We start from the raw sequence: 26,629 nt of genomic DNA, 5'->3' as shown, positions 1-26,629 counted from the left end.
GAGGCACGGACTTTTGTCGGAACCATCGCCATTGTTGCTGATGTCCTCCCATAATTACTTTTTAATTTTATTTTTTAGTTTTATTTTTCACCTGTGAACATTTCAGAAATGTTTATGATATACTCTATATCTAAGAAGTCTAATATTTATTTGCCTGCTAAGTCTGTTATTTGTTCTTCTGACTTTGTTAGGGGTGGCTATATTCTATATTTGGTGTTTCTTTTATTGTGAATTTATATTTGGCTGAACCTAACTTGTGAGAATGTCGAGAGGTGAGAGTTGACGATGACTTTCTCTTGATAAATAATAGCAGTTTCCCTTTTTTTCCCAGACCATATAGGCAGTATACATTCAGAATCCAGAGCTAAGAACTAGCTTATGGTTTCAAATTCATAGGGGGAACTATTATATTTTTAACAATTTTTTTCCACGTGGTGCTGCAGGTAGAGTCATACTGGTTTTGCTGTAGGCTTTCTTCACTGCCAGTTTTTTTCTAGCCCAAGGTGCTTCAGGGGTCCCAAATGTGTGGCGACTTAAAGTTCATCTCCTCCACTATATGTAGATTCAGGCAAGGCCCAGTCTTCTATCCCTGCTAGCATTAATCCTCAAAGCTGTACGTTCCTTGTATGGGTGTTCCCAGCAAGGTGGCCACAGCTTCCATGTTTTTGATCATCCTGGTTTCATTTCATTGTTGTTTTGACCCTTGAGGATTCTCTTATTCTTGAGAGTCCCATGATGCAGTTAAAATAATGTGCCTTTGAGTTTATCCAAATACGTAGGTGCTTTGCTTCAGGAATTTTTCAGAACATAGTCCACTATATATCCAGGAGCAGAATTCCGTGAGTCAGTATTCTTGCTCTTGAAATCTTATAGACATTTAACTATTAAATTGATGGATCTGGATTTGTATCTCAGCTCTGCCACTTCTCACCTCTGGAGTGCTCTTGGGAAGTCAGGTGACCTTCGATTTCCCAATTGGTGGAGTAGATACAATAATACCCCTAAAATAATATAAAGTTGTTGCAATGATTAATGTCATGGTGAAAAGCCCTTCACAAAGGGCCCAGCATATAAATCTTAATTTACTCCTTGAAACATTTTAACCATTTTCACTTTTACTGTTAAAGATGTGACCTTTTGTAACCTAGTTCTTATAAACCTTTCATAGCCTAGTTTTTGAGCTCTGGAATGGAAATCAGGTTTTTTGGAAGTATTTGAGAGAATGAATGGAAAGTACAGAGCAGAGTACCTGACATATAGGGAGCACCCAACAAATAGTAAAAATTGTTATTTATAAGAACTACGAAGAAATCAACAGGCTATACACAAAGCTCTTGTTTGTTGCAATGATTTAGTAAGTATTCAGTTGACAAAGAAGATGACATTTTGCCACATTAAAAAAGAGCTTGGAGAGATTTGATGAGTAGGGTTCAATACAGTAATACCTTCATAAAACTCCATCCAGGTCTTCTACCCTGACCTTCTCCCTTTCCTTGGCTCTTGGAATGCTCTCAGCTGCGTAAGTTAACATTAGAATACAATCACCTTCTTCTACTAATAAAGGAATTCTGGGACTGAGGAGCAAGAGCCTTTTTTCCACAACATAAGTTTTGAAGGGAACAAATTAAAATACTCACTGCACATTTGAAATAAAATACATATTTTTAGATGTGTCTAACACTGCATATTGTTATAACTTTATCCTTTGATGTACTGGGTTGGTTCTGAATTTTTTTCATTACTAGTTTATATAAATTATTATATTTTATTGGCTTTGTGGGTACCTTTCATCTCTGGGGAATTAGTATTTATTATGCCTTCACGTGAGGTTTTTCTGAATTGTTTCTAAACTGAAGTTACTCCCTGGCTGTTTCCACTTCCTGATTACAGATTAGGAGACCTCTATCCTAGTTTCATTTCTGCCACGACTAGCTGCCTTACTTAGAGTAAATTACTTGCCTTCTCTCTCTCTTTTTGAGTCTCATTCTCCTATTAATCTAGTGAGGTTAGTTAAACTAAGTGATCTGTAATCTCCATTCCAGCTCTATTGTTACATGATTCTCTTCCTTGAAGGTGGTGTAATACCTAGCATGTAAAATACGTATCTGAAAATACTAAGACTGAGAAAACGCAAGTTGTGAGTAAGAAATGTAAAGTATTTCATATAGGGCTTGGATTCAAGGCATTCGAGACAAGAAACAAGTATCAAAAAAAGAGGTAAAAAATCGAAAAAGTAGGTAATGAGTTCCAGCGGTGATTATGTCACTTTGGAGGGGAGGTTGAAAGCCAGGACTCTTCTATCTGGTGTAACACCTCCTCAAAGCAAGTGAAAGGGCTGCATCCTCTGATTAACTGGGATAAGGAATCTTCAGTAAGCAACCTGAGCTGGGCGTCGGTGGGGTGGCTTCCATACAGCATTAGCAGCAGTCAACTGGGGGCTTAATTAGGTGGGTCTGAATGCCACAATAAGATCCAGGGTCTGCTTGGTCAATAGTGCGCAGGGACCAAATAAAAGGGGCTCGTACTGTGCCTGACGCCAGATTACCTTCGATGTGGAAAAGAACATTAGTTGAAAGGACACGTTGAGTTCGACGGGAAGAAGAACCTGTGTTCTTGGGACCTTTAGGACACTCCTGAGAGGAAGTCGGTGGGCAGGGCAGAGATGCAGAATAGACTGCCCTTACAGACGGGACCCCGACCAGTCTACACAAGGCATCTCCCTCTCCAGAGATTCTTGATGCTTCTAACCAGAGAAAGTTAAAGCGAACGTCTGCTCGGTCTTTAGTTTCCGAGGGGAAACAGAAAGACATTCCTGCAGGAGAAAGGAGATACAATGAGCGTGAACAGCCGACACGCGAAAGAACAAATCGAAATAACCGCCTCCTGCGCTGCTCAGCCTACAGGACTAGGCAGTGCTCCGTTCCCAGCGCGTAGGAGGAACTGGGAGGGTCGAGCGCGGGCTCTCCACCAACCAGAAGCGTAGAAAATGTTCCAGAGACATTGATTGGCTCAATTGGGCGGCGCGCTCCTGGCTCTAGAGCTGTGGTTGGCTGTGGCGTTGCCGTGGCGACATCACGCACAGGCGCAGTGCGCTTCTGGGAGGCCCGGTGGCTGCTAGGCAACGGGAAACTTTCCGTTCGAGAGTCAACTTTTTATTCCTGAACTGGGCTTTTCTCTGTCTCCGGAGACCCTCGGGTAGCGGTGGCTGCGGCGGCGGCTGCCCTAGTCTGACTTGGTGAGTCCTAAGGAATTGAGCTGAAACTCAAGCATGGCTTTCCAAGAACATGAAGGGCTCATAGAGGCAGAGAAATTCGGTGGGAAGGCATTTTGGTGTTTACGTACTACCTACTGTAGACGGGCAGAAAGTGAGGACTAAAGATGTCAAGAGACGTGTCCAAGATCTCACATGGTCAGATCTAGACCTGCACGATTCACCGTGGTGGCCACTAGTTGCATGTGACTAGTCGGAACTGTGATGCGCTCTCAAGACGTAGTAACAGAAGAATAGAATACCACATTAATCGGTTTTATTTTTATTACATGTTGAAGTGATAGTACTTTGGAATATGTTAAAGCATATTATTAAAATTCATTTGTTCTTGTGATTTTAATGTAGTTAACTTGAAAAATTAAAATTGCAAAGAAGATTTACATTATATTTTGATGGGCCAGAGCAGATCTAGACTAAATCCTGGGCCTGCCGACCCCTGGTTCGAGATCTTGTGTGCTATTATATATAGTATTTTGAAGGAAAGTATCTCCACCAGCTGACGGGGATGGAAGTATGAGTGCTGGCCTCGGCAAAACCGCTACAAAAGGCTCAGAGTCCTCTAGGACATTGCTACTCTAAGTGTATGAATCAGAATCTGCATTTTAACAAGCCCCTCAAGTGATTCTCATGCATTTAAAAGTTCCAGAAGCACTCTTTGGGGATTAAGCCCTCACCTTTTTTTTCCCCCTTTGGCTTCCCCCCGAGTGCCTAGGCTGTATTTCTTAGAATTACCTGCACTTTGAACAAGATCCCCAGGAGATACTCTGCATACTTCAGTGTGAGAATCATTGGTCTCAGTACCAATTCCATTTCTCGTTATCCTTTCAAATCTAGACAGGCAGGGCCCCCAAATCAGTGACATCAGCTGCTGCAGCAGCAACCAAGATCTTGTTGGAAATGCAAATTCCTCGGTCCCACCTCAGCTGCAGGGCTTCTTGAAGACCAGGCACAGTTCCTGATTTTCATTCCTTTGGTTCAAGCCCTCAGTGTGGAAAGAATGGGGTAATCCTGATGGGTTCCTTACTTCTTAAGTCACTTCCACTAGTCCCACTTCCCTAAGCCTTGTGCTCTACTTTGCATTTTTCTTTTCCTGACCCTATCCTTTCCAGGAACGAGGATGTCTTTTTACAGCTCAGAGAGTAACTTCAACTTGGGTAATACTGAAGAGCAGGTGGAAAACCCTGTGCTTAAAAGACTGAATAGTGTACAAGCAAAGGAAAGACTGGGTTACGTAGTACCCACAGAATATGAATCCGATACACAATTCCTGTTCTTTAAGCACACTACAAAAGCTCAGGAGAAGACAAGAAAACGGCAACAGCCTGTAAAACTAGAGCCTCTGGTAAGTTCAAAAACCAGCATTTTAGCTACTTTTGGCTGGAGATGAAATTGTAAAATTGCTTTGAATAGAAGTCATTTCTAGACTCTTAATTAACAAAGAAGGCCTAAAAAATGTAATGCTAAATGTTCTTGTTTATGAAGTTGTAAACACTGAGAGCATTTATTCAAGAAATAGTTCTAGGCACTGTTTGAGGTGGGGGGGACACAGTGGCAAAGTTTCCTAGTGGATAAATCCCCTCTGGGATTATGTATAATACAGATTCGTAACTATGTAGATTGTAAGCCTCTTTTAGGTGTTAGAGTACCACTTAATACTGGGATCTTCAGTAAAAATAATAGATATAGTTACAAGTGTTATTTTCAAAATAAACGTCTAGTGTACTGAAATGTTTTTCTACTTGTCTGAAAATACTTAATTTTAAGAATCTATTTATGCCCTTGAATAATTATAAATCCATGTAAAGGAGCAGTCAAAGTGCATGAAGTAGAAAGTGAAAGTTACCACTCCAGTGCTCCCAGTAGACATTAACTATTGCTCATACTAGTTGTTAGCCCTTCAGGCTGTTTTATGTTTATTTAAAACATAAAAATATTAAAAATGCATGTGTGAATATAAACATATATAGCTTTAAAATAAATTTATGCAGTACATACTGATCTTCCAAGTGCTTATTTCAACTGAAATGGATAGAAATCTTCCCAGTACATGTACATAGCACTATTTGTTTAAAAAATATTATAAATATTTCATAAATATAGTACTGTACATGTTGCTGTTTACATTTAAATATACATTTTGGGATTTTTCTCAAGCCAGAAGATATTTCTATAATACATTCTTTTTAATGGTTGCATGATATCTCATTGCATGACTCATAATTTATTAAATCACTTTTCTTTTGGGACATTCAAGTTTTGCAAATATTTACAATGGTGTAGCAAAATCACGGTGTCATTCTTGTGTACTAGTGCTTATATTCTTATGGGATAGATTCCTATGACTGGTATTGTTGAATGGAACAGAAAATATATATATATGTATATATAATTTTCTTTAATTCACATGTATTTTACCTGGAAACCAGTTTCTCAAGCAAATGCACATGTGTTGCCTATATTAAATTTCACATTCACCCTTACCTAGCTTTTATGCTATGCTCTTTCAACCTTTTAATGCCTGATTTGGACGGGTGAGCTGCACCCTCACACAGGTTGCTGCTAATGTTTTCCTGTGTGATTAGAGTTAGTAGAGTTCTGTTCTTCCTGTCTGAACTAAAGCATTCTCTTCATATTATACTTTGTTTCCTCCATATTTATCTTTGTCCCATTAACCACCATTTTATATTCATTATTTTGACAGCATTTTCCTACATTTTCTTCCATTTTACTATTTTTTACTTTTGTACTTTACACTTAAATCTTTCATTTATGTGAAATTTCCTTTTAAATAGTGTGTGAGAGAAAGGACTAACATATTATTTCAAAATGTTTTGGTAGCACCATGTTTTTCCACTGAATTAAAACACTGACTTTATCATATATAGAGATTTCATGTATAGTGAGACATATTTGTAAATTCTTGACCCTTTTCTCTACTGACCTAACCACATTATTTTGATTACAGTGGCTTTGTAGTATGTTTTAATAGGTGGAAGGCAAATGCTTCCTCACTATTCTCATTTTTTAAAATCTTTCTTCTTAGTTTCAAATATGTATTCTTATATGTAAACTTTAAGATTTGTCTTTCTTAAATAAGTAACTCATTTTAAAAGGTCCAGAAGTTATACATTTAAAGTCTACTTTAACCACATTCTCTCACCCATCCAGTCTTCTTTTTCTAGAGGCAACCAATGATATCAGTTTCTTGTGTATCCTTTTAGAGCTATATCATGCTATATAAACCTAAAGCTAGAATACTAAACAAACTTTTCTGGCCCTTGCTTTCTTCATAGCTTGGAGATCATTTCATATCAGTTCAAAAAGTTCCTGTTTATTCTTTCTTTTTATGGCTTATAATATTCTTAGATGAATATACCATGCTTTATTTAATAAGCCAATGTTTATGGACATTAGGCTTTTAAAATAAATTTTTATGACATCGGTATGACAGTGAATAATCTTGTACATAAGTCCTTTCATACATGTGAGATTATACCTGTAGGCAGAATTTCTAGAAATGGAGTTACCAAGACAAATTACTTGCTACACTAATAGAAGAAAAATGGTGTCTCAGAGTAGTTTGCACTTCTTTTTTGAATAAAGTTGAGCATCTTTTCATGTGTTTGTATTTCTTTCTGTGAAATATATGGATATTCATGTTTATTTTGTAATGGGGTAGTTATTATTTTTCTTGTTGATTTGTGTGAGTTCTTCATGTATTAGGAAAATAATATGGCAAGCATTGTAAAAGTAGTCATGTTTTGCTTTAATTTCTAAATTTTATGTGGTCAAAGTTATGTCTTCAGAATTTTATGTAATATTTAGGCCCTCCACTTAGCAAGACTAAAAATGAAATTTTCTGCTGACTTCTTATTCCTCTTTTAAAAATCACTTAACATTTTTTTTACTATTTTTGCTATTTTACATTTAAATCTTTGATATGTTCAGAATTTTTCCCAGTGTAATGTATGAGATGATCCTACCTTTTTCCTAATGTTTTTTCCCTTTATTTCATCATTTCCTACTTTTTTCCCTTTATTTCATTATTAGTTATTGAATAATATTACTTTCCTAAAATTGTCACTTTTTTAATAGACTCAGTTCCCTTATATATTTTGGTATCTGTTACTAAATTTTCTATTGTGATGCATTGATCTGTTCTCATATTCATGTGTCCAAAACATACAATTTTAACTATTGTAGTTTTATAACATTTTTAATATCGGTATGTCTGGTCCTCCCTGATAACTCTTTTTATTTACCCAGAACTTTTCTGTCTATTCTTTTTTGTTTATTTCTATCTATGAATTTAGGATTTTGTTTAAACTCTAAAACATCCTATTGGTATCTTTGTCAGGATCATATTGAATTTACAGATTAACTAAATATTTACATTTTTTACTATAATTAGATTTCCAAGTCAAGAATATAATAGAATTTTATTTGTTTGATTTTTTCTTTCATGACTATCATGAATGTTTTAAGTTTTCTTCATATGACTTTTACATATTTCTTATTAAGTTTATTAGCAGTTTATTATTTCTGTTTGTTAATTTCAGTACTAGTTTTTCTGGTTATTCTCTTGAGTGTTTCAGGTAAACAGTAAATCATCGGTTAATAATGATACTTTTACTAAACTCTGTCCAATTATTATACTCATACTTCTTCGCATTGTTGTGTTGGTTAACACCTACGAATAATAGCAGGGACAGAGAACATTCTTGTTTTTCTCCTGAATTTAGTCAAAATGTTTCTAAGTATTCTCCCATTAGGCAAGATACTACCCATTAAGATTTTAAAGATGTAGATACCCTTTTTTTAATTAATGATTTTTCAAATTAAGGTATTATTGATATACACTCTTATGAAGGTTTCACATGAAAAAACAATGTGGTTACTACATTCACCCATATTATCAAATCCCCCACACACACCTCATTGCAATCACTGTCCATCAGCACAGTAAGATGCCACAGATTCACTATTTGCCTTCCCTCTGCTACACTGTCTTTCCCATGACCACACACACACCATGTGTACCAATCATAATACCCATCAATCACCTTCTCCCTCCATCCCCACCTGCCCTCGCACACCCCTCCGGTTTGGTAACCACTAGTCCCTTCTTGGAGTCTTTGAGTCTGCTGCTGTTTCGTTCCTTCAGTTTTGCTTCATTGTTATACTCCAAAAGTGAGGGAAATCATTTGGCACTTGTCTTCCTCCACCTGGCTTATTTCACTGAACATAATATCCTCCAACTCCATCCATGTGGTTGCAAATGGTAGGATTTGTTTCTTTCCTATGACTCAATAGTATTCCACTGTGTATATGTACCACATCTTCTTTATCCATTCATTCACTGATGGACACTTAGGCTGCTTCCATTTCTTGGCTTTTGTAAATGCTGCTACAATAAACATAGGGGTGCACATGTCTTTTTTTTTTTTTTTTTTTTTTTTTTAGATAATTATTTTTTATTGAAGGGTAGTTGACACACAGTATTACATTACATTAGTTTCAGGTGTACAACACAGTGATTCAACATTTATATACATGATAATTCTAAGTACCAGCTATCACCATACCAAGTTGTTACAATATTTTGACTATATTCCTTATGCTATACATTACATCCCGGTTACTTATTTATTTTACAATTGGAAGTGTGTACTTTTTCTTGGTTGTTGTTGTTAGGGCATCTCTCATATTTATTGATCAAATGGTTGTTAACAACAATAAAATTCTGTATAGGGGAGTCAATGCTCAATGCACAATCATTAATCCACCCCAAGCCTAATTTTCGTCAGTCTCCACTCTTCTGAAGCATAACGAACAAGTTCTTACATGGAGAACAAATTCTTACATAGTGAATAAGTTACATGGTGAACAGTACAAGGGCAGTCATCACAGAAACTTTTGGTTTTGCTCATGCATTGTGAACTATAAACAGTCAGTTCAAATATGAATACACATTTGATTTTTATACTTGATTTATATGTGGATACCACATTTCTCTTTATTATTTTTAATAAGATGCTGAAGTGGTAGGTAGATACAACATAAAGGTAGAAAACATAGTTTAGTGTTGTAAGAGAGCAAATGTAGATGATCAGGTGTGTGCCTGTAGACTATGTGTTAATCCAAGCTAGACAAGGGCAATAAAACATCCACGTATGCAGAAGATTTCTCTCAGAACAGGGAGGGTGAGGTTCTAAGCCTCACCTCTGTTGATCCCCAATTTCTCACCTGATGACCCCCCTGCGACTGTGCCTGTCTTAGGTTGTTCCTCCCTTGAGGAATCTTACCCGTCTCTGGCTAACCAGTCATCTTCCGGGGCCATACAGGGAAATGTTAAGTTGGTAAGTGAGAGAGAAGCCTTATTGTTTGAAATGGTTAGCTTTTTATTTCTTTGCATATTTATGCCCTGTGGCTTCTATGCCCAGCATTTGTCTTGAGGTATCTTTACCACTTGGAAGAATTATGATACTCGGTAAATTTGATATGAGGCACGAATTCTATTTAAGAATTCGTTGTAATTAGGAAGGAAGAAGAAAAGCTATAGAAGTAGCAGGCGGGAGAAAACATGGGAAGATTGATTATTTCTTTGACATATCTTCTTGTAGAGTAACTTCAGCATGTATAGATTTTAAGCTACTACTTAAATTGCGCACACACATTAACATAATAGGAGTATAGTTACATAACCAAAGCATATCTGTAATTACCAGCCATCTCCAGTGAAACCAAGAAAACCAGTTAGGCACCCTAGGCATTTGTGAAAACTTATCAATGATATGATGGTTATTATCTAACTGAATTTGAATAGTTTGAGAAAAATCAGACAAATTAAAACAACCCATTCCTGGGCACTGTTCACATCCCATATGTTCTTTTAACAGTAAATAGTCTGTAGTTGTAAGATTTTGGAGCGCTACAATTTGCATTTCTCCTAATTCTTGGTTGAGTTCCAACAGTATAGATCCAGTCAAATTTGTTGTTTTACTGTATGCACAGGCCAGCTTAGATATCTCCTTCATTCCCATGGCAAGTCCAGGAGCTGGTGGGATGAGTGCATCTACAGCTGTAGCAGAGCGTGGATCTTTGTTGGGGTTTTTTGATGATCATCTTCTGGCATCAGTCTTCCCGAGAGTGCTGATTTTGGAAGTTCTCTTTCATATCGTTTCTTAGTTCATTTTCGGGGTAGCCAAATTAGGCTTTGATCCTCTGTATAAACACAAACAGACCCTTTGCCTACACTTTTATATGTCCTTTATATCATTGTGTAGAACTCATTAGAGGTCACCACATAGGAACTGCATTTTTTTTTTAATCATTAATCTACACTTACATGACGAATACTTTGTTTACTAGGCTCTCCCCTATACCAGGTCCCCCCTATATACTCCTTTACAGTCACTGTCCATCAGCGTAGCAACCTGTTGTAGAATCACTACTTGTCTTCTCTGTGTTGTACAGCCCTCCCCTTTCTCCCACCCCACTATGAATGCTAATCTTAATACCCCCCTACTTCTCCCCCCCTATCCCTCCCTACCCACCCATCCTCCCCAGTCCCTTTCCCTTTGGTACCTGTTAGTCCATTCTTGAGTTCTGTGATTCTGCTGCTGTTTTGTTCCTTCAGTTTTTCCTTTGTTCTTATATTCCACAGATGAGTGAAATCATTTGGTATTTCTCTTTCTTTGCTTGGCTTGTTTCACTGAGCAAAATACCCTCCAGCTCCATCCATGTTGCTGCAAATGGTTGGATTTGCCCTTTTCTTATGGCTGAGTAGTATTCCATTGTGTATATGTACCACATCTTCTTTATCCATTCATCTATCGATGGACATTTAGGTTGCTTCCAATTCTTGGCTATTGTAAATAGTGCTGCGATAAACAAAGGGGTGCACTGATCTTTCTCATACTTGATTGCTGCATTCTTAGGGTAAATTCCTAGGAGTGCAATTCCTGGGTCAAATGGTAAGTCTGTTTTGAGCATTTTGATGTACCTCCATACTGCTTTCCACAATGGTTGAACAAGTTTACATTCCCACCAGCAGTGTAGGAGGGTTCCCCTTTCTCCACAGCCTCGCCAACATTTGTTGTTGTTTGTCTTTTGGATGGCAGCCATCCTTACTGGTGTGAGGTGATACCTCATTGTAGTTTTAATTTGCATTTCTCTGATAATTAGCGATGTGGAGCATCTTTTCATGTGTCTGTTGGCCATCTGTATTTCTTTTTTGGAAAACCGTCTGTTCAGTTCCTTTGCCCATTTTTTAATTGGGTTATTTGTTTTTTGTTTGTTGAGGCGTGTGAGCTCTTTATATATTCTGGACGTCAAGCCTTTATCGGATGTGTCATTTTCAAAGATATTCTCCCATACTGTAGAGTTTCTTTTTGTTCTATTGATGGTGTCTTTTGCTGTACAGAAGCTTTTCAGCTTAATATAGTCCCACTTGTTCATTTTTGCTGTTGTTTTCCTTGCCCGGGGAGATATGTTCAAGAAGAGGTCACTCATGTTTATGTCTAAGAGGTTTGTGCCTATGTTTTCTTCCAAGAGTTTAATGGTTTCATGACTTACATTCAGGTCTTTGATCCATTTTGAGTTTACTTTTGTATATGGGGTTAGACGATGGTCCAGTTTCATTCTCCTACATGTAGCTGTCCAGTTTTGCCAGCACCATCTGTTGAAGAGACTGTCATTTCGCCATTGTATGTCCATGGCTCCTTTATCAAATATTAATTGACCATATACGTCTGAGTTAATGTTTGGATTGTCTAGTCTGTTCCATTGGTCTGTGGCTCTGTTCTTGTGCCAGTACCAAATTGTCTTGATTACTATGGCTTTATAATAGAGCTTGAAGTTGGGGAGTGAGATCCCCCCTACTTTATTCTTCTTTCTCAGGATTGCTTTGGCTATTCGGGGTCTTTGGTGGTTCCATATGAATTTTTGAATTATTTGTTCCAGTTCATTGAAGAATGTTGCTGGTAGTTTCATAGGGATTGCATCAAATCTGTATATTGCTTTGGGCAGGATGGCCATTTTGACGATATTAATTCTTCCTAGCCATGAGCATGGGATGCGTTTCCATCTGTTAGTGTCCCCTTTAATTTCTTTTAAGAGTGACTTGTAGTTTTCAGAATATAAGTCTTTCACTTCTTTGGTTAGGTTTATTCCTAGGTATTTTATTTTTTTTGATGCAATTGTGAATGGAGTTGTTTTCCTGATTTCTCTTTCTGTTGGTTCATTGTTGGTATATAGGAAAGCCACAGATTTCTGTGTGTTGATTTTGTATCCTGCAACTTTGCTGTATTCCGATATCAGTTCTAGTAGTTCTGGGGTGGAGTCTTTAGGGTTTTTTATGTACAGTATCATGTCATCTGCAAATAGTGACAGTTTGACTTCTTCTTTGCCAATCTGGATTCCTTGTATTTTTTTGTTTTGTCTGATTGCCGTGGCTAGGACCTCTAGTACAATGTTAAATAACAGTGGGGAGAGTGGGCATCCCTGTCTAGTTCCCGATCTCAGCGGAAATGCTTTCAGCTTCTCGCTATTCAATATAATGTTGGCTGTGGGTTTTTCATAGATGGCCTTTATTATGTTGAGGTACTTGCCCTCTATTCCCATTTTGCTGAGAGTTTTTATCATGAATGGATGTTGAACTTTGTCAAATGCTTTTTCAGCATCTATGGAGATGATCATGTGGTTTTTGTCTTTCTTTTTGTTGATGTGGTGGATGATATTGATGGACTTTCGAATGTTGTGCCATCCTTGCATCCCTGGGATGAATCCCACTTGGTCATGTTGTACGATGGTTTTGATGTATTTTTGAATTCGGTTAGCTAAAATTTTGTTGAGTATTTTTGCGTCTACGTTCATCAGGGATATTGGTCTGTAGTTTTCTTTTTTGGTGGGGTCTTTGCCTGGTTTTGGTATTAGGGTGATGTTAGCTTCATAGAATGAGTTTGGGAGTGTCCCCTCCTCTTCTATTTCTTGGAAAACTTTAAGGAGAATGGGTATTATGTCTTCCCTGTATGTCTGATAAAATTCCGAGGTAAATCCATCTGGCCCGGGGGTTTTGTTCTTTGGTAGTTTTTTGATTACCGCTTCAATTTCGTTGCTGGTAATTGGTCTGTTTAGATTTTCTGTTTCTTTTTGGGTCAGTCTTGGAAGGTTGTATTTTTCTAGGAAGTTGTCCATTTCTCCTAGGTTTCCCAGCTTGTTAGCATATAGGTTTTCATAGTAGTCTCTAATAATTCTTTGTATTTCTGCGGGATCTGTTGTGATTTTTCCTTTCTCATTTCTGATACTGTTGATTTGTGTTGACTCTCTTTTCCTCTTAATAAGTCTGGCTAGAGGCTTATCTATTTTGTTTATTTTCTCGAAGAACCAGCTCTTGGTTTCATTGATTTTTGCTATTGTTTTATTCTTCTCAATTTTATTTATTTCTTCTCTGATCTTTATTATGTCCCTCCTTCTGCTGACCTTAGGCCTCATTTGTTCTTCTTTTTCCAATTTTGATAGTTGTGACATTAGACCATTCATTTGGGATTGCTCTTCCTTTTTTAAATATGCTTGGAGTGCTATATACTTTCCTCTTAAGACTGCTTTTGCTGCGTCCCACAGAAGTTGGGGCTTAGTGTTGTTGTTGTCATTTGTTTCCATATATTGCTGGATCTCCATTTTGATTTGGTCATTGATCCATTGATTATTTAGGAGCGTGTTGTTTAGCCTCCATGTGTTTGTGAGCCTTTTTGCTTTCTTTGAACAGTTTATTTCTAGTTTAATGCCTTTGTGGTCTGCAAAGTTGGTTGGTAGGATTTCAATCTTTTGGAATTTACTAAGGCTCTTTTGTGTCCTAGTATGTGGTCTATTCTGGAGAATGTTCCATGTGCACTTGAGAAGAACGTGTATCCTGTTGCTTTTGGATGTAGAGTTCTGTAGATGTCTATTAGGTCCATCTGTTCTAGTGTGTTGTTCAGTGCCTCTGTGTCCTTACTTATTTTCTGTTTGGTGGATCTGTCCTTTGGAGTGAGTGGTGTGTTGAAGTCTCCTAGAATGAATGCATTGCATTCTATTTCCTCCTTTAGTTCTGTTAATATTTGTTTCAGGTATGTTGGTGCTCCTGTATTGGGTGCATATATATTTATAATGGTTATATCCTCTTGATGGACTGAGCCCTTTATCATTATGTAATGTCCTTCTTTGTCTTTTGTTACTTTCTTTATTTTGAAGTCTGTTTTGTCTGATACCAGAATTGCAACACCTGCTTTCTTCTCTCTGTTGTTTGCTTGAAATATCTTTTTCCATCCCTTGACTTTAAGTCTGTGCGCGTCTTTGGGTTTGAGGTGCGTCTCTTGTAAGCAGCATATGGATGGATCTTGCTTTTTTATCCATTCTATTACTCTGTGTCTTTTGATTGGTGCATTCAGTCCATTTACATTTAGGGTGATTATTGAAAGGTATGAATTTATTGCCATTGCAGGCTTTAAGTCTGTGGTTACCAAAGGTTTAGGGTTAGCTTCTTTACTGTCTTACTGTCTAACTTAACTCGCTTGTTGAGCTATTATAAACACAATCTGATGATTCTTTATTTCTCTCCCTTCTTATTCCTCCTCCTCCCTTCTTCATATGTTGGGTGTTTTGTTGTGTGCTCTTTTTAGGAGTGCTCCCATCTAGAGCAGTCCCTGTAGGATGCCCTGTAGAGGTGGTTTGTGGGAGGCAAATTCCCTCAACTTTTGCTTGTCTGGGAATTGTTTAATCCCTCCTTCATATTTAAATGATATTCGTGCTGGATACAGTAGTCTTGGTTCGAGGCCCTTCTGTTTCATTGCATTAAGTATATCATGCCATTCTCTTCTGGCCTGTAGGGTTTCTGTTGAGAAGTCTGATGATAGCCTGATGGGTTTTCCTTTGTAGGTAACCTTTTTTTTCTCTCTGGCTGCTTGTAATACTTTGTCCTTGTCTTTGATCTTTGCCATTTTAATTATTATGTGTCTTGGTGTTGCCCTCCTTGGATCCCTTGTCATGGGAGTTCTGTGTACCTCTGTGGTCTGAGAGGCCATTTCTTCCCCTAGTTTGGGGAAATTTTCAGCAATTATTTCTTCAAAGACATTTTCTATCCCCTTTTCTCTCTCTACTTCTTCTGGAATGCCTATGATTCTTATATTATTTCTTTTATATTGATCACTCAGCTCTCTTAAAATTCTTTCATTCCTGGAGATCCTTTTATCTCTCTCTGCATCAGCTTCTCTGTGTTCCTGTTCTCTGTTTTCTAGTCCATTAATGGTCTCTTGCATCTCGTCCATTCTGTTTTGAAGTCCTTCCAGAGCTTGTTTTATTTCTGAATTCTCCTTCCTTAGTTCTTGCATATTTCTCTGCAAGTCCATCAGCATGGTTATGACTTTTGTTTTGAATTCTTTTTCAGGTAGACTGGCTAAATCTATCTCCCCAGATTCCTTCTCAGGGGAAGATGTAGCAGATGCCAAAGCTGTCTGGGTTAGTCTTGTCTGGATCATATTTTTTTGCCTTTTCATGTTGACAGGTGCTATTGACTGTCAGCTGGGAGGGCCAAAATTTTCACTTGCTACTGGCCTTTCTTTACTGGGGCAACTGCGACCCCTAGTGGCTTGTGTTGGGTAATTGCGTGTAGAGTGGGTCTTTGTGTCTTGCCTGGCCGGGAGGGAGAAATTTCCCTTTCTGTGGGCGGAATTTGTCTCAGGCTGCTTCTCTGCTTTCGCCGCGCCCGGTGGGGTGATGGATGGGGGGGCTGCTTGACTGTTTGCCTCCGTGAGGGGTCTCAGAGCTGTTGCCCAGGGGGTTAGTGCACCCGGTTTTCCCTGTGATTTCCAGCTGCTGTACTGTGACCTGGGTTGTTTCCGTCAAGCTGTTAAGTCCCTGTCCCTTTAAGACTTTCAAAAAGCCCCCGCTTTTCTTTGTCACAGGGGCATCAGCTTCAGCACCCGCTCAGAGGTCTTACTCCCTGTTCCCCCAGTATCCAGGGGGCCCCCTGGGCATATACTGTGTCTGCGCTCTGGCCCGGATGGCTGGGGCTGGGTGTTCGGCAGTCCTGGGCTCCGTCTCCCTCCCGCTCTGCCTATTGTTCTCCCGCCGGGAGCTGGGGGGAGGGGCGCTCGGTCCCGCCGGGCCGGGGCTTGTATCTTACCCCTTTCACCAGTCGCTGGGTTCTCGCTGGTGTAGCTGCAGTCTGGCAACTGTCCTGCGTCTTCTGGTCTCTCTTTTAGGGCTAGTTGTGTTTGTTGTATTTTCAAAAGTATATATGTTTTTGGGAGGAGATTCCCACTGTCCTACTCACGCCGCCATGTTGGCTCCGCCTCCTCTGCACATGTCTTTTTGAATCTAAGAACTTGTATTCTTTGCGTAAATTCAATGGAGTGGGATTCCCAGGTCAAATGGTATTTCTGTTTTTAGTTTTTTGAGGAACCTCCATATTGCTTTCCACAATGGTTGAACTAGTTTACATTCACACCAGCAGTCTATGAGGGTTCCCCTTTCTCCACATCCTCACCAGTATTTGCTGTTCTTAGTCTTTCGATGCAGGTCATCCTTACTGGTGTGAGGTGATATCTCATTGTGGTTTTAATTTGCATTTCCCTGATAATTAGTGATGTGGAACATCTTTTCATGTGTCTGTTGGCCTTCTCAATTTCTTCTTTGGAGAAGTGTCTGTTCATATCCTCTGCCAATTTTTTAATAGGGTTATTTGCTTTTTGGATGTTGAGATGTTTGACGTCTTTATATATTTTGGATGTTAACCCCTTCTGAGATACGTCATTTACAAATATGTTCTCCCATACTGTAGGATGCCTTTTTGTTCTGTTGATGGTGTACTTTGCCATACAGAAGCTTTTAGGTTTGATGTAGTCCCATGTGTTCATTTATGCTTCTGTTTCCCTTGCTTGAGGAGATGCATTCTTCAGGAAGAAGTTGCTCATTTTTATATTCAGGAGATTTTTGCCTATGTTGTCTTCTAAGAGTTTTATGGTTTCATTACTTACATACAGGTCTTTGATCCATTCTGAGTTTACTTTTCTTTATGGGGCTAAACAGTAATCCAGTTTCATTCTCTTGCATGTAGCTGTCCAGTTTTGCCAACACCAGTTGTTGAAGAGGCTGTCATTTCCATAGCTACTTTATCGTATATTAATCAACCATATATAGTTGGGTTTATATCTGGGCTCTCTAGTCTGTTCCATCGGTCTATTGTTCTGTTCTTGTGCCAGTACCAAATTGTCTTGATTACTGTGGCTTTGTAGTAGAGCTTGAAGTCAGGACTATTTGCTCTAGTTCATTGAAGAATGCTGTTGGTATTTTGATAGGAACTGCATTGAATCTGTAGATTTGTTTAGGCAGGATGGCCATTTTGACAATATTAATTATCCTATCCATGAGCACAGGATGTGCTTCCATTTATTGGTATCTTTTTTAATTTCTCCAAGAGTGTCTTGTAGTTTTCAGAATATAGGTCTTTCACTTCCTTCGTTAGGTTTATTCCTAGGTATTTTATTCTTTTTGATGCAATTGTGAATGGAATTGTTTTCCCTATTTCTCTTTCTGCTAGTTCATGGTTACTGTATAGGAATGAAACAGATTTCTGTGTATTAGTTTTGTATCCTGCAACTTTGCTGAAATCAGATATTAGATCTAGTAGTTTTGGAGTGGATTCTTTAGGGTTTTTTTTATGTACAATATCATGTCATCTGCAAATAGTGACAGTTTAACTTCTTCTTTACCCATCTGGAGGCCTTTTATTTCTTTGTGTTGTCTGATTGCCATGGTGAGGACCTCCAGAACTATGTTGAATAAAAGTGGAGAGAGTGGGCATCCTTGTCTTGTTCCTGATCTTAAAGGAAAGGCTTTCAGCTTCTCGCTGTTAAGTATGATGTTGGCTGAGGGTTTGTGATATATGGCCTTTATTATGTTGAGGTACTTGCCCTCTATACCCATTTTGTTGAGAGTTTTTATCATGAATGGATGTTGAATTTTGTCAAATGCTTTTTCGGCATCTATGGAGATGATCATGTGGTTTTTGTCCTTCTTTTTGTTGATGTGGTGGATGAGGTTGATGGATTTTTGGATGTTGTACCATCCTTGCATCCCTGGGATGAATCCCACTTGGTCGTGGTGTATGATCCCTTTGATATATTTTTGAATTCGGTTTGCTAATATTTTGTTGAGTATTTTTGCATCTATGTTCAGTAATTGGGGTATTGGTCTGAAATTTTCTTTTTTGTGGTGTCTTTGCCTGGTTCTGGTATTAGAGTGATGCTGGCCTCATAGAATGAGTTTGGAAGTATTTCCTCCTCTTCTACTTTTTGGAAAACTTTAAGGAGGCTGGGTATTAGATCTTGACTAAATGTTTGATAAAATTCAGTGGTGAGGCCATCCGGTTCAGGAGTTTTGTTCTTAGGTAGTTTTTTGATTACCAATTCAATATCGTTGCTGGTAATTGGTCTGTTAAGATTTTCTGTTTCTTTCTGGGTCAGCCTTGGAAGGTTGCATTTTTCCAGAAAGTTGTCCATTTCTTCTAGGTTTTCCAGTTTGTCAGCATATAATTTTTTATAGTATTCTCTAATAATTCTTTGTATTTCTGTGGTGTCCGTAGTGATTTTTCCTTTCTCATTTCTGATTCTGTTTATGTGTGTAGACTCTGTATTTTTCTTGATAAGTCTGGCTAGGGGTTTATCTATTCTGTTTATTTTCTCGAAGGGCCAACTCTTGCTTTTATTGATTCTTTTGATTGTTTTATTCTTCTTGATTTTATTTATTTATGCTCTAATGTTTATTATATCCCTCCTTCTACTGACTTTGGGCCTCATTTGTTCTTCTTTTTCTAGTTTCATTAACTGTGAGTTTAGACTGTCCAAGGACAAGGACAGACTGTTAAAAAGGACAGACTATTGTTCTTCTTTCCTGAGGTAGGCCTGTACTGCAATATACTTCCCTCTTAGCATGGCCTTTGCTGCATCCCACAGATTTTGTGGTGTTGAATTGTTATTGTCATTTTCCAAATATTGCTGGATATCTGTTTTTATTTCAACATTGATCCATTAGTTATTTAGGAGCATGTTGTGAAGCCTCCATGTGTTTGTGGGATTTTTCATTTTCTTTGTGTAATTTATTTCTAGTTTCATACCTTTGTGCTCTGAGAAGCTGGTTGGTACAATTTCAATCTTTTTGAATTTATTGAGGCTCTTTTTGTGGCCTAGTGTATTATATATTCTTGAAAATGTTCCATGTGTTCTTGAGAAGAATGTGTATTCTGATGCTTTAGGCTGTAGAGTTCTGTAGATGTCTGTTAGGTCCGTCTGTTCTAATATGTTGTTCAGTGCTCTGTCTCTTCCTTATTTTCTGTATGATTGATCTGTCCTTTGGAGTGAATGGTGTGTTGAAGACTCCTAGAATAAATGCATTGCCTTCTATTTCCCCTTTTAATTCTGTTAGTATTTGTTTCACATATGTAGGTGATCCTGTGTTGGGTGCTTAGATATTTATAATCATTATATCCTCTTGTTGGACTAACTCCTGTATCATTATGTAATGTCCTTCTTTGTCTCTTGTGACTTCCTTTGATTTGAAGTCTACTTTGCTGATGCAAGTACTGCAACTCCTGCTTTTTTCTCCCTATTAGTTGCATGAAATATCTTTTTTCATTGCTTCACTTTTATTCTGTGTACGTCTTTGGGTTTGATGTGAGTCTCTTGTAGGCAACGTATACACAGGTCTTGTTTTTTATCCATCCAGTGATTCTATGCCTTTTGATTGGTGCATTCAGACCATTTATATTTAGGGTGATTATCGATAGGTATTTACTTATTGCCACTGCAGGCTTGAGGTTCGTGGTTACTAAAGGTTCAAGGGTAAGTCAATACAGTGCCAATAAGTACAAAAAAGAAAATTTCAGACCAATACCCCAATTACTGAACATAGATGCAAAAATACTCAACAAAATATTAGCAAACCGAATTCAAAAATATATCAAAGGGATCATACACCACGACCAAGTGGGATTCATCCCAGGGATGCAAGGATGGTACAACATCCAAAAATCCATCAACCTCATCCACCACATCAACAAAAAGAAGGACAAAAACCACATGATCATCTCCATAGATGCCGAAAAAGCATTTGACAAAATTCAACATCCATTCATGATAAAAACTCTCAACAAAATGGGTATAGAGGGCAAGTACCTCAACATAATAAAGGCCATATATCACAAACCCTCAGCCAACATCATACTTAACAGCGAGAAGCTGAAAGCCTTTCCTTTAAGATCAGGAACAAGACAAGGATGCCCACTCTCTCCACTTTTATTCAACATAGTTCTGGAGGTCCTCACCATGGCAATCAGACAACACAAAGAAATAAAAGGCCTCCAGATGGGTAAAGAAGAAGTTAAACTGTCACTATTTGCAGATGACATGATATTGTACATAAAAAAAACCCTAAAGAATCCACTCCAAAACTACTAGATCTAATATCTGATTTCAGCAAAGTTGCAGGATACAAAACTAATACACAGAAATCTGTTTCATTCCTATACAGTAACCATGAACTAGCAGAAAGAGAAATAGGGAAAACAATTCCATTCACAATTGCATCAAAAAGAATAAAATACCTAGGAATAAACCTAACGAAGGAAGTGAAAGACCTATATTCTGAAAACTACAAGACACTCTTGGAGAAATTAAAAAAGATACCAATAAATGGAAGCACATCCTGTGCTCATGGATAGGATAATTAATATTGTCAAAATGGCCATCCTGCCTAAACAAATCTACAGATTCAATGCAGTTCCTATCAAAATACCAACAGCATTCTTCAATGAACTAGAGCAAATAGTCCTGACTTCAAGCTCTACTACAAAGCCACAGTAATCAAGACAATTTGGTACTGGCACAAGAACAGAACAATAGACCGATGGAACAGACTAGAGAGCCCAGATATAAACCCAACTATATATGGTTGATTAATATACGATAAAGTAGCTATGGAAATGACAGCCTCTTCAACAACTGGTGTTGGCAAAACTGGACAGCTACATGCAAGAGAATGAAACTGGATTACTGTTTAGCCCCATAAAGAAAAGTAAACTCAGAATGGATCAAAGACCTGTATGTAAGTAATGAAACCATAAAACTCTTAGAAGACAACATAGGCAAAAATCTCCTGAATATAAAAATGAGCAACTTCTTCCTGAAGAATGCATCTCCTCAAGCAAGGGAAACAGAAGCATAAATGAACACATGGGACTACATCAAACCTAAAAGCTTCTGTATGGCAAAGTACACCATCAACAGAACAAAAAGGCATCCTACAGTATGGGAGAACATATTTGTAAATGACGTATCTCAGAAGGGGTTAACATCCAAAATATATAAAGACGTCAAACATCTCAACATCCAAAAAGCAAATAACCCTATTAAAAAATTGGCAGAGGATATGAACAGACACTTCTCCAAAGAAGAAATTGAGAAGGCCAACAGACACATGAAAAGATGTTCCACATCACTAATTATCAGGGAAATGCAAATTAAAACCACAATGAGATATCACCTCACACCAGTAAGGATGACCTGCATCGAAAGACTAAGAACAGCAAATACTGGTGAGGATGTGGAGAAAGGGGAACCCTCATAGACTGCTGGTGTGAATGTAAACTAGTTCAACCATTGTGGAAAGCAATATGGAGGTTCCTCAAAAAACTAAAAACAGAAATACCATTTGACCTGGGAATCCCACTCCATTGAATTTACGCAAAGAATACAAGTTCTTAGATTCAAAAAGACATGTGCACCCCTATGTTTATTGTAGCAGCATTTACAATAGCCAAGAAATGGAAGCAGCCTAAGTGTCCATCAGTGAATGAATGGATAAAGAAGATGTGGTACATATACACAGTGGAATACTATTGAGTCATAGGAAAGAAACAAATCCTACCATTTGCAACCACATGGATGGAGTTAGAGGGTATTATGCTCAGTGAAGTAAGCCAGGCAGAGAAAGACATGAACCAAACGATTTCACTCATGTGTGGAGCATAGGAACAAAGCAAAAACTGAAGGAATAAGACAGCAGCAGATCCACAGAACCCAAAAATGGACTAACAGTTGCCAAAGGTAAAAGTACTGTGTGTGGTGGGGTGGGAAGGGAGGGAGGGAGAAGGGGAATAAGGGGCATTATGGGTAGCACTCATAATATAGCAGTGGTGCACAGTGAAGGCAGTATAGCACAGAGAAGACAAGTAGTAATCTTGTCTGTAGCATCTTACTATGCAGATGGACAGTGACTGTAATGGGGTATGTGGTGGGGGCTTGATAATGGAGTGAATACAGTGATCACAATGTTGCCCATGTAATTGTGAATTAATGATAGCAAAATAAAAAGTATAATAAAGTAAAACAAAAAAAAATCCCTCCATTTTATTCCTTAATGATTGGATCTCTTACCAGAATTCGTTCCTGAGTTCTTGAATATTTTTCTGCACCTCCATGAGCATGTTTATGATTTTTATTTTGAAATCTCTTTCAGGAAGATTAATGAGATCCATTTCATTTTACTCTTTTTCTGGTGTTTGTATGATTTTAGTTTGAACCAGTTTCCTTTTGCCATTTCATATTTGTATGTGGTGCCCTCTAGTGCCCAGAAGCTTTACTCTCTGGATCTGCTCAACCCGTGGAGCATTGTTGAGGGTTGCAGGGGAATGGTGTTGGTGCCTGTGGATAGGAAAGAGCTGTTTTCTGCTTCCCGGCGGCCATGCCTATCTCCACTGCCAAAATCAGTGTGCCAAACACACAAGTGTAAGCCTCTATGCTTTGCGATTGCAACTGCTGTAGGCGGGGCTTCCCTCTGGCTGGCCTGATGCCAGTGCGGGAGCTGCCGGTTTGTGAGCCAGGTGTGGGCTGGCCAGGAGGAACATACAGCAGTCTGCGTATCACTGTGGGGGGCCTTGGAGCTGCATATCCAGCCAGGGGGATGGAGCGCCTGAAACTCCTGAAAGTTCCCAACCTGTGGGGCAGAGTGTGCCCAGACGGTTTGTCTACCTGTCCTTTCTCCTGATCAGTAAGCTCTGTGCAATCCTTGCCCCTTTAGCAGCCCTCTCAGTGTTAGGAAGTCTCTCAGACTGCCTGCCTTTCCTTTGTCCCAGAGCAGCCAGATATGGATCCCTGTTTTCCTCAATCGGCTGGAATCCCAGTCTCTCCAGGTATTCCACCTGTCTTAGCTTTCCAACACTACTAATCACCAGAGCACCATGCAATGTAGATTTGTGCTCCCAGAGCAGATCTCCACGGCTAGGTGTTCAGCAGTCCCAGGCCTCCACTCCCTCCCCCCTCCATTTCTCTTCCTCTTGCCAGTGAGCTGGGGTGGGGGAAGGGCTTGGGTCCCACCAGATCATGACTTGGTACATTACCCTGTTTCATGAGGTCTGTTCTTTCCTCCAGGTGTATGCAGTCTGGTGCAGCCTTCTTTCCTGTTGCTCTTTCAGGATTACTTGTATTATTATATTTTTGTATTATATGTGGTTTTAGGAGGAGGCCTCTGTCTCACCTCTCACACTGCCATTTTTAATCCTTTCATTATTATTAATGATTTTTATCAAAAAAGATGTTGAATTTTATCAACTGCCCTTTTGGTGTCTACGGACATAATCATATGATCTATCCCACAATTAACATTTGGCATTTACTTCTATTTTTGCAGTTTTTATTTCATCCTCCATGAGATTTTATAATTTGCTATAATAAGGTCCTGAGATATCCTTTTTAAATTAATTCTTGAGTATTTTAATCTTTGTTCCTTATTGTGAATAGATTCCCCCACCTAAGTTCTGTTTAGTTTCAACATAAAGAAAAGTAGGTGGATATTGTGTGTTTACTTTGTAATAAGAAACGTCACCAATATCCTTTTAATGTCTGATATTTACTTCAGTAGCTAGGCTTTTATTTTTAAGGTATATTATGAATACCACTGACAGATAATTTTGCCTTTCTTCCCTACTGTTTACACCAATTTCTTTATTTTCTATATTGGAGGTCAGCAAACTATGGCCCATGGATCAAATCCAGTCCTTTAACCTGTTTTTATAAATAATTTTTTATTGGCTCACAGTCATATCCATTTATTTTCATACCATCTAAAGTTGCTTTGGTATACAATGGTGGAGTAGTTGTGACATAGACTGTATGGCTCACAACACCTACAATATTTGCTCTCTGGTCCTTTATCGATAATGTTTACTGACTCCTGTTCTAGATTGGAAATTAACGAATGAAAAATCAAGGTGATAGTGAAAATAATGAACTTGTTCTTGATTTTCTTAATGGCTTTAGGATTTTACTTGTTAGCATGATTGAGGTTTGCTGCTGATTTTGCTAAATAGTTATATTAAGACATTTTTATCTTTTCCTATTTTATTATTATGAAAATTTCAAATATACAAAAAGCTACAAAGAAAAATATAATAAACAAGTACAAGTACCCAAAATATATAATGTTGAATTTTGCCTAGTTTGATTCAATATCTATTTTTAAATGAGTATAATTTTATAATACAGTTCAAATGCCTTTTATACCCCATTCCAGGCTCAGTGCCCTTTTTCCTTCCTAAGAGATGGTTACTGTTGTGGTTTGTGAATCTACCCATAATGTTTTTTGCATTTTTGCCACTTTATTTTGGAAAGTTCAATTTCTCCTAAAATTTGTTTTTAAAAGTTTCAAATATACAGTAAGTTGAATCATATAATGAATACTTTTATATACCATCTATCTAGAGTCAAAAATTGTGGTTTACCATATTTTCCTTTTTTCTTCCCTATATACATATATGTGCTTGTTACATTGTAGGTTATTTATTTATTTATTGAGATAATACATACACAATAAAATACACAAGCCTTAAGGTACAGCTTGACAGATGTTTCCTGTACTTAAGCTCAAGCTTTTTTTTCTCACTCCAGTTATCAGTGATTAGTTATCATGTTAAACTCATAATGGTTAGAAACTTAAAGCCATTATGGTGAATTCCATGCTTTAGTTTATTATGTTGAAAGCTGGATTTTTATTGCCTTCATTTGAAATTTAATTAGCCTAGTATAATGCCACAGGTTTTTTCTTAGGTCTTCAAGTGAGTCATGTCTATGGGAAGTGATTAATGACTTTGGATGGGATGGGAGGATTGTATGATCCTTCCTACAGTAACTGTTTTAGCAAATGGTGGGGATTTGTAATGGACAATTCGTAGGTGTGTGATTTCATGCCTCCAGGCCCTTTCTGCTATAACCTTTCTCCTAAAAATACTCACTGATGCTTAAAGAACACAATTAATAAAAACAAAGCAGAAAAGTCTTAGGGAGTAGGACTTGAGCATACAATGGTGATAGCTGCTTCAGTGATTGTGGCTTGGACCGGAAATTAGTCCAGAAAGGAGATCACAGATTTCAACAGGGATAGAGTCCAAAGTGAAGAATAAGACACGTCCACGTTAACATTAAAAAAATCAACATGTCTCTTTATTCCTAAAGCCACTGCTAAAAGTCTACCAAGATCGTAAGAGGCCAGAATACATACATGAGCAGAACCGATTTCAGTTAATCTCTTCCGGAATCAAAAAACCTCCAGGAAGTACTGAAGTAAGAAGTTCTACCAAATCACTTGTTCAGTTTCTTGGGCATCAAGATACTGCAAGCAAAGAAAAACAGGTATATATAAGTACTTAAGTGATCGCTTTAATTTAATTTTAGTTTCATATTAAATTGATACCATGCTTTTAAGTCATGAGAGTAATGGCAAAATCTTTTACTATCCGGTTGATTTGGGGAATACAGTATTTCTCAGTTCTTCCTATTTAAGGAAAATTTGGACAGTAGGAGAAAGTCAAAGGAAAACTTCCACGTCTGTGGTGTCTTCTGATCTCCTTTCGCATGTTAAAAGAAGACGTAATAGTGTTTTTAACATTATTATCACTTTTTTGAAATTTTCATCATTGTTCCCCAAAATGACAATCTTTGAAGACTTTGGTGAAGGGTAACAAAAAAGAACCTGAATGAGCCAAAAAAGACATCTTTTGTAATTGGCAAGGGCTGTAGAGTGAGGAAGTTCCCTTGTGACGAGTAAGTGAATAGTAGCTTGGCAGAGAAATCACGAGAGCATGGCTTTATGTGAATACCTATAGATACTTAAACAGAGACAGAAGTGGGAGAAAATGTGAAGGACACACCCACATTAAAAATATCAATAGAACTAAGAATTCTTAGAGCTCTTTATTGAGGTGATCCTTTGAGGCTATTTAAACACTTCAGCTGTCAGGCTTTGGGCAAAGGTGCTAGAAATGAAGAGTTG

General features: G+C 38.0%; 1 protein-coding gene across 1 annotated transcript in view; it reads left to right on the top strand.

Moving 5' to 3' along the window:
- The first annotated feature begins 3,012 nt into the window (after positions 1-3,012).
- The window catches only part of DNAH6 (dynein axonemal heavy chain 6), a 265,012-nt gene continuing 241,395 nt past the window's right edge, over positions 3,013-26,629 (top strand). Inside the window, exons 1-3 of the mRNA XM_036931141.2 lie at positions 3,013-3,235; positions 4,381-4,613; positions 25,813-25,989. Of these exons, the coding sequence (XP_036787036.2) occupies positions 4,389-4,613; positions 25,813-25,989 (402 nt within the window). The 5' untranslated portion in view covers positions 3,013-3,235; positions 4,381-4,388. The remainder of the gene's footprint in view (positions 3,236-4,380; positions 4,614-25,812; positions 25,990-26,629) is intronic.

This window comes from Manis pentadactyla, chromosome 2 (assembly GCF_030020395.1).
Source record: "Manis pentadactyla isolate mManPen7 chromosome 2, mManPen7.hap1, whole genome shotgun sequence".
Taxonomy (NCBI): domain Eukaryota; kingdom Metazoa; phylum Chordata; class Mammalia; order Pholidota; family Manidae; genus Manis; species Manis pentadactyla.
The sequence above is the reverse complement of the archived record's forward strand: the minus strand, read 5'-3'. Positions and strand labels throughout refer to the sequence as shown.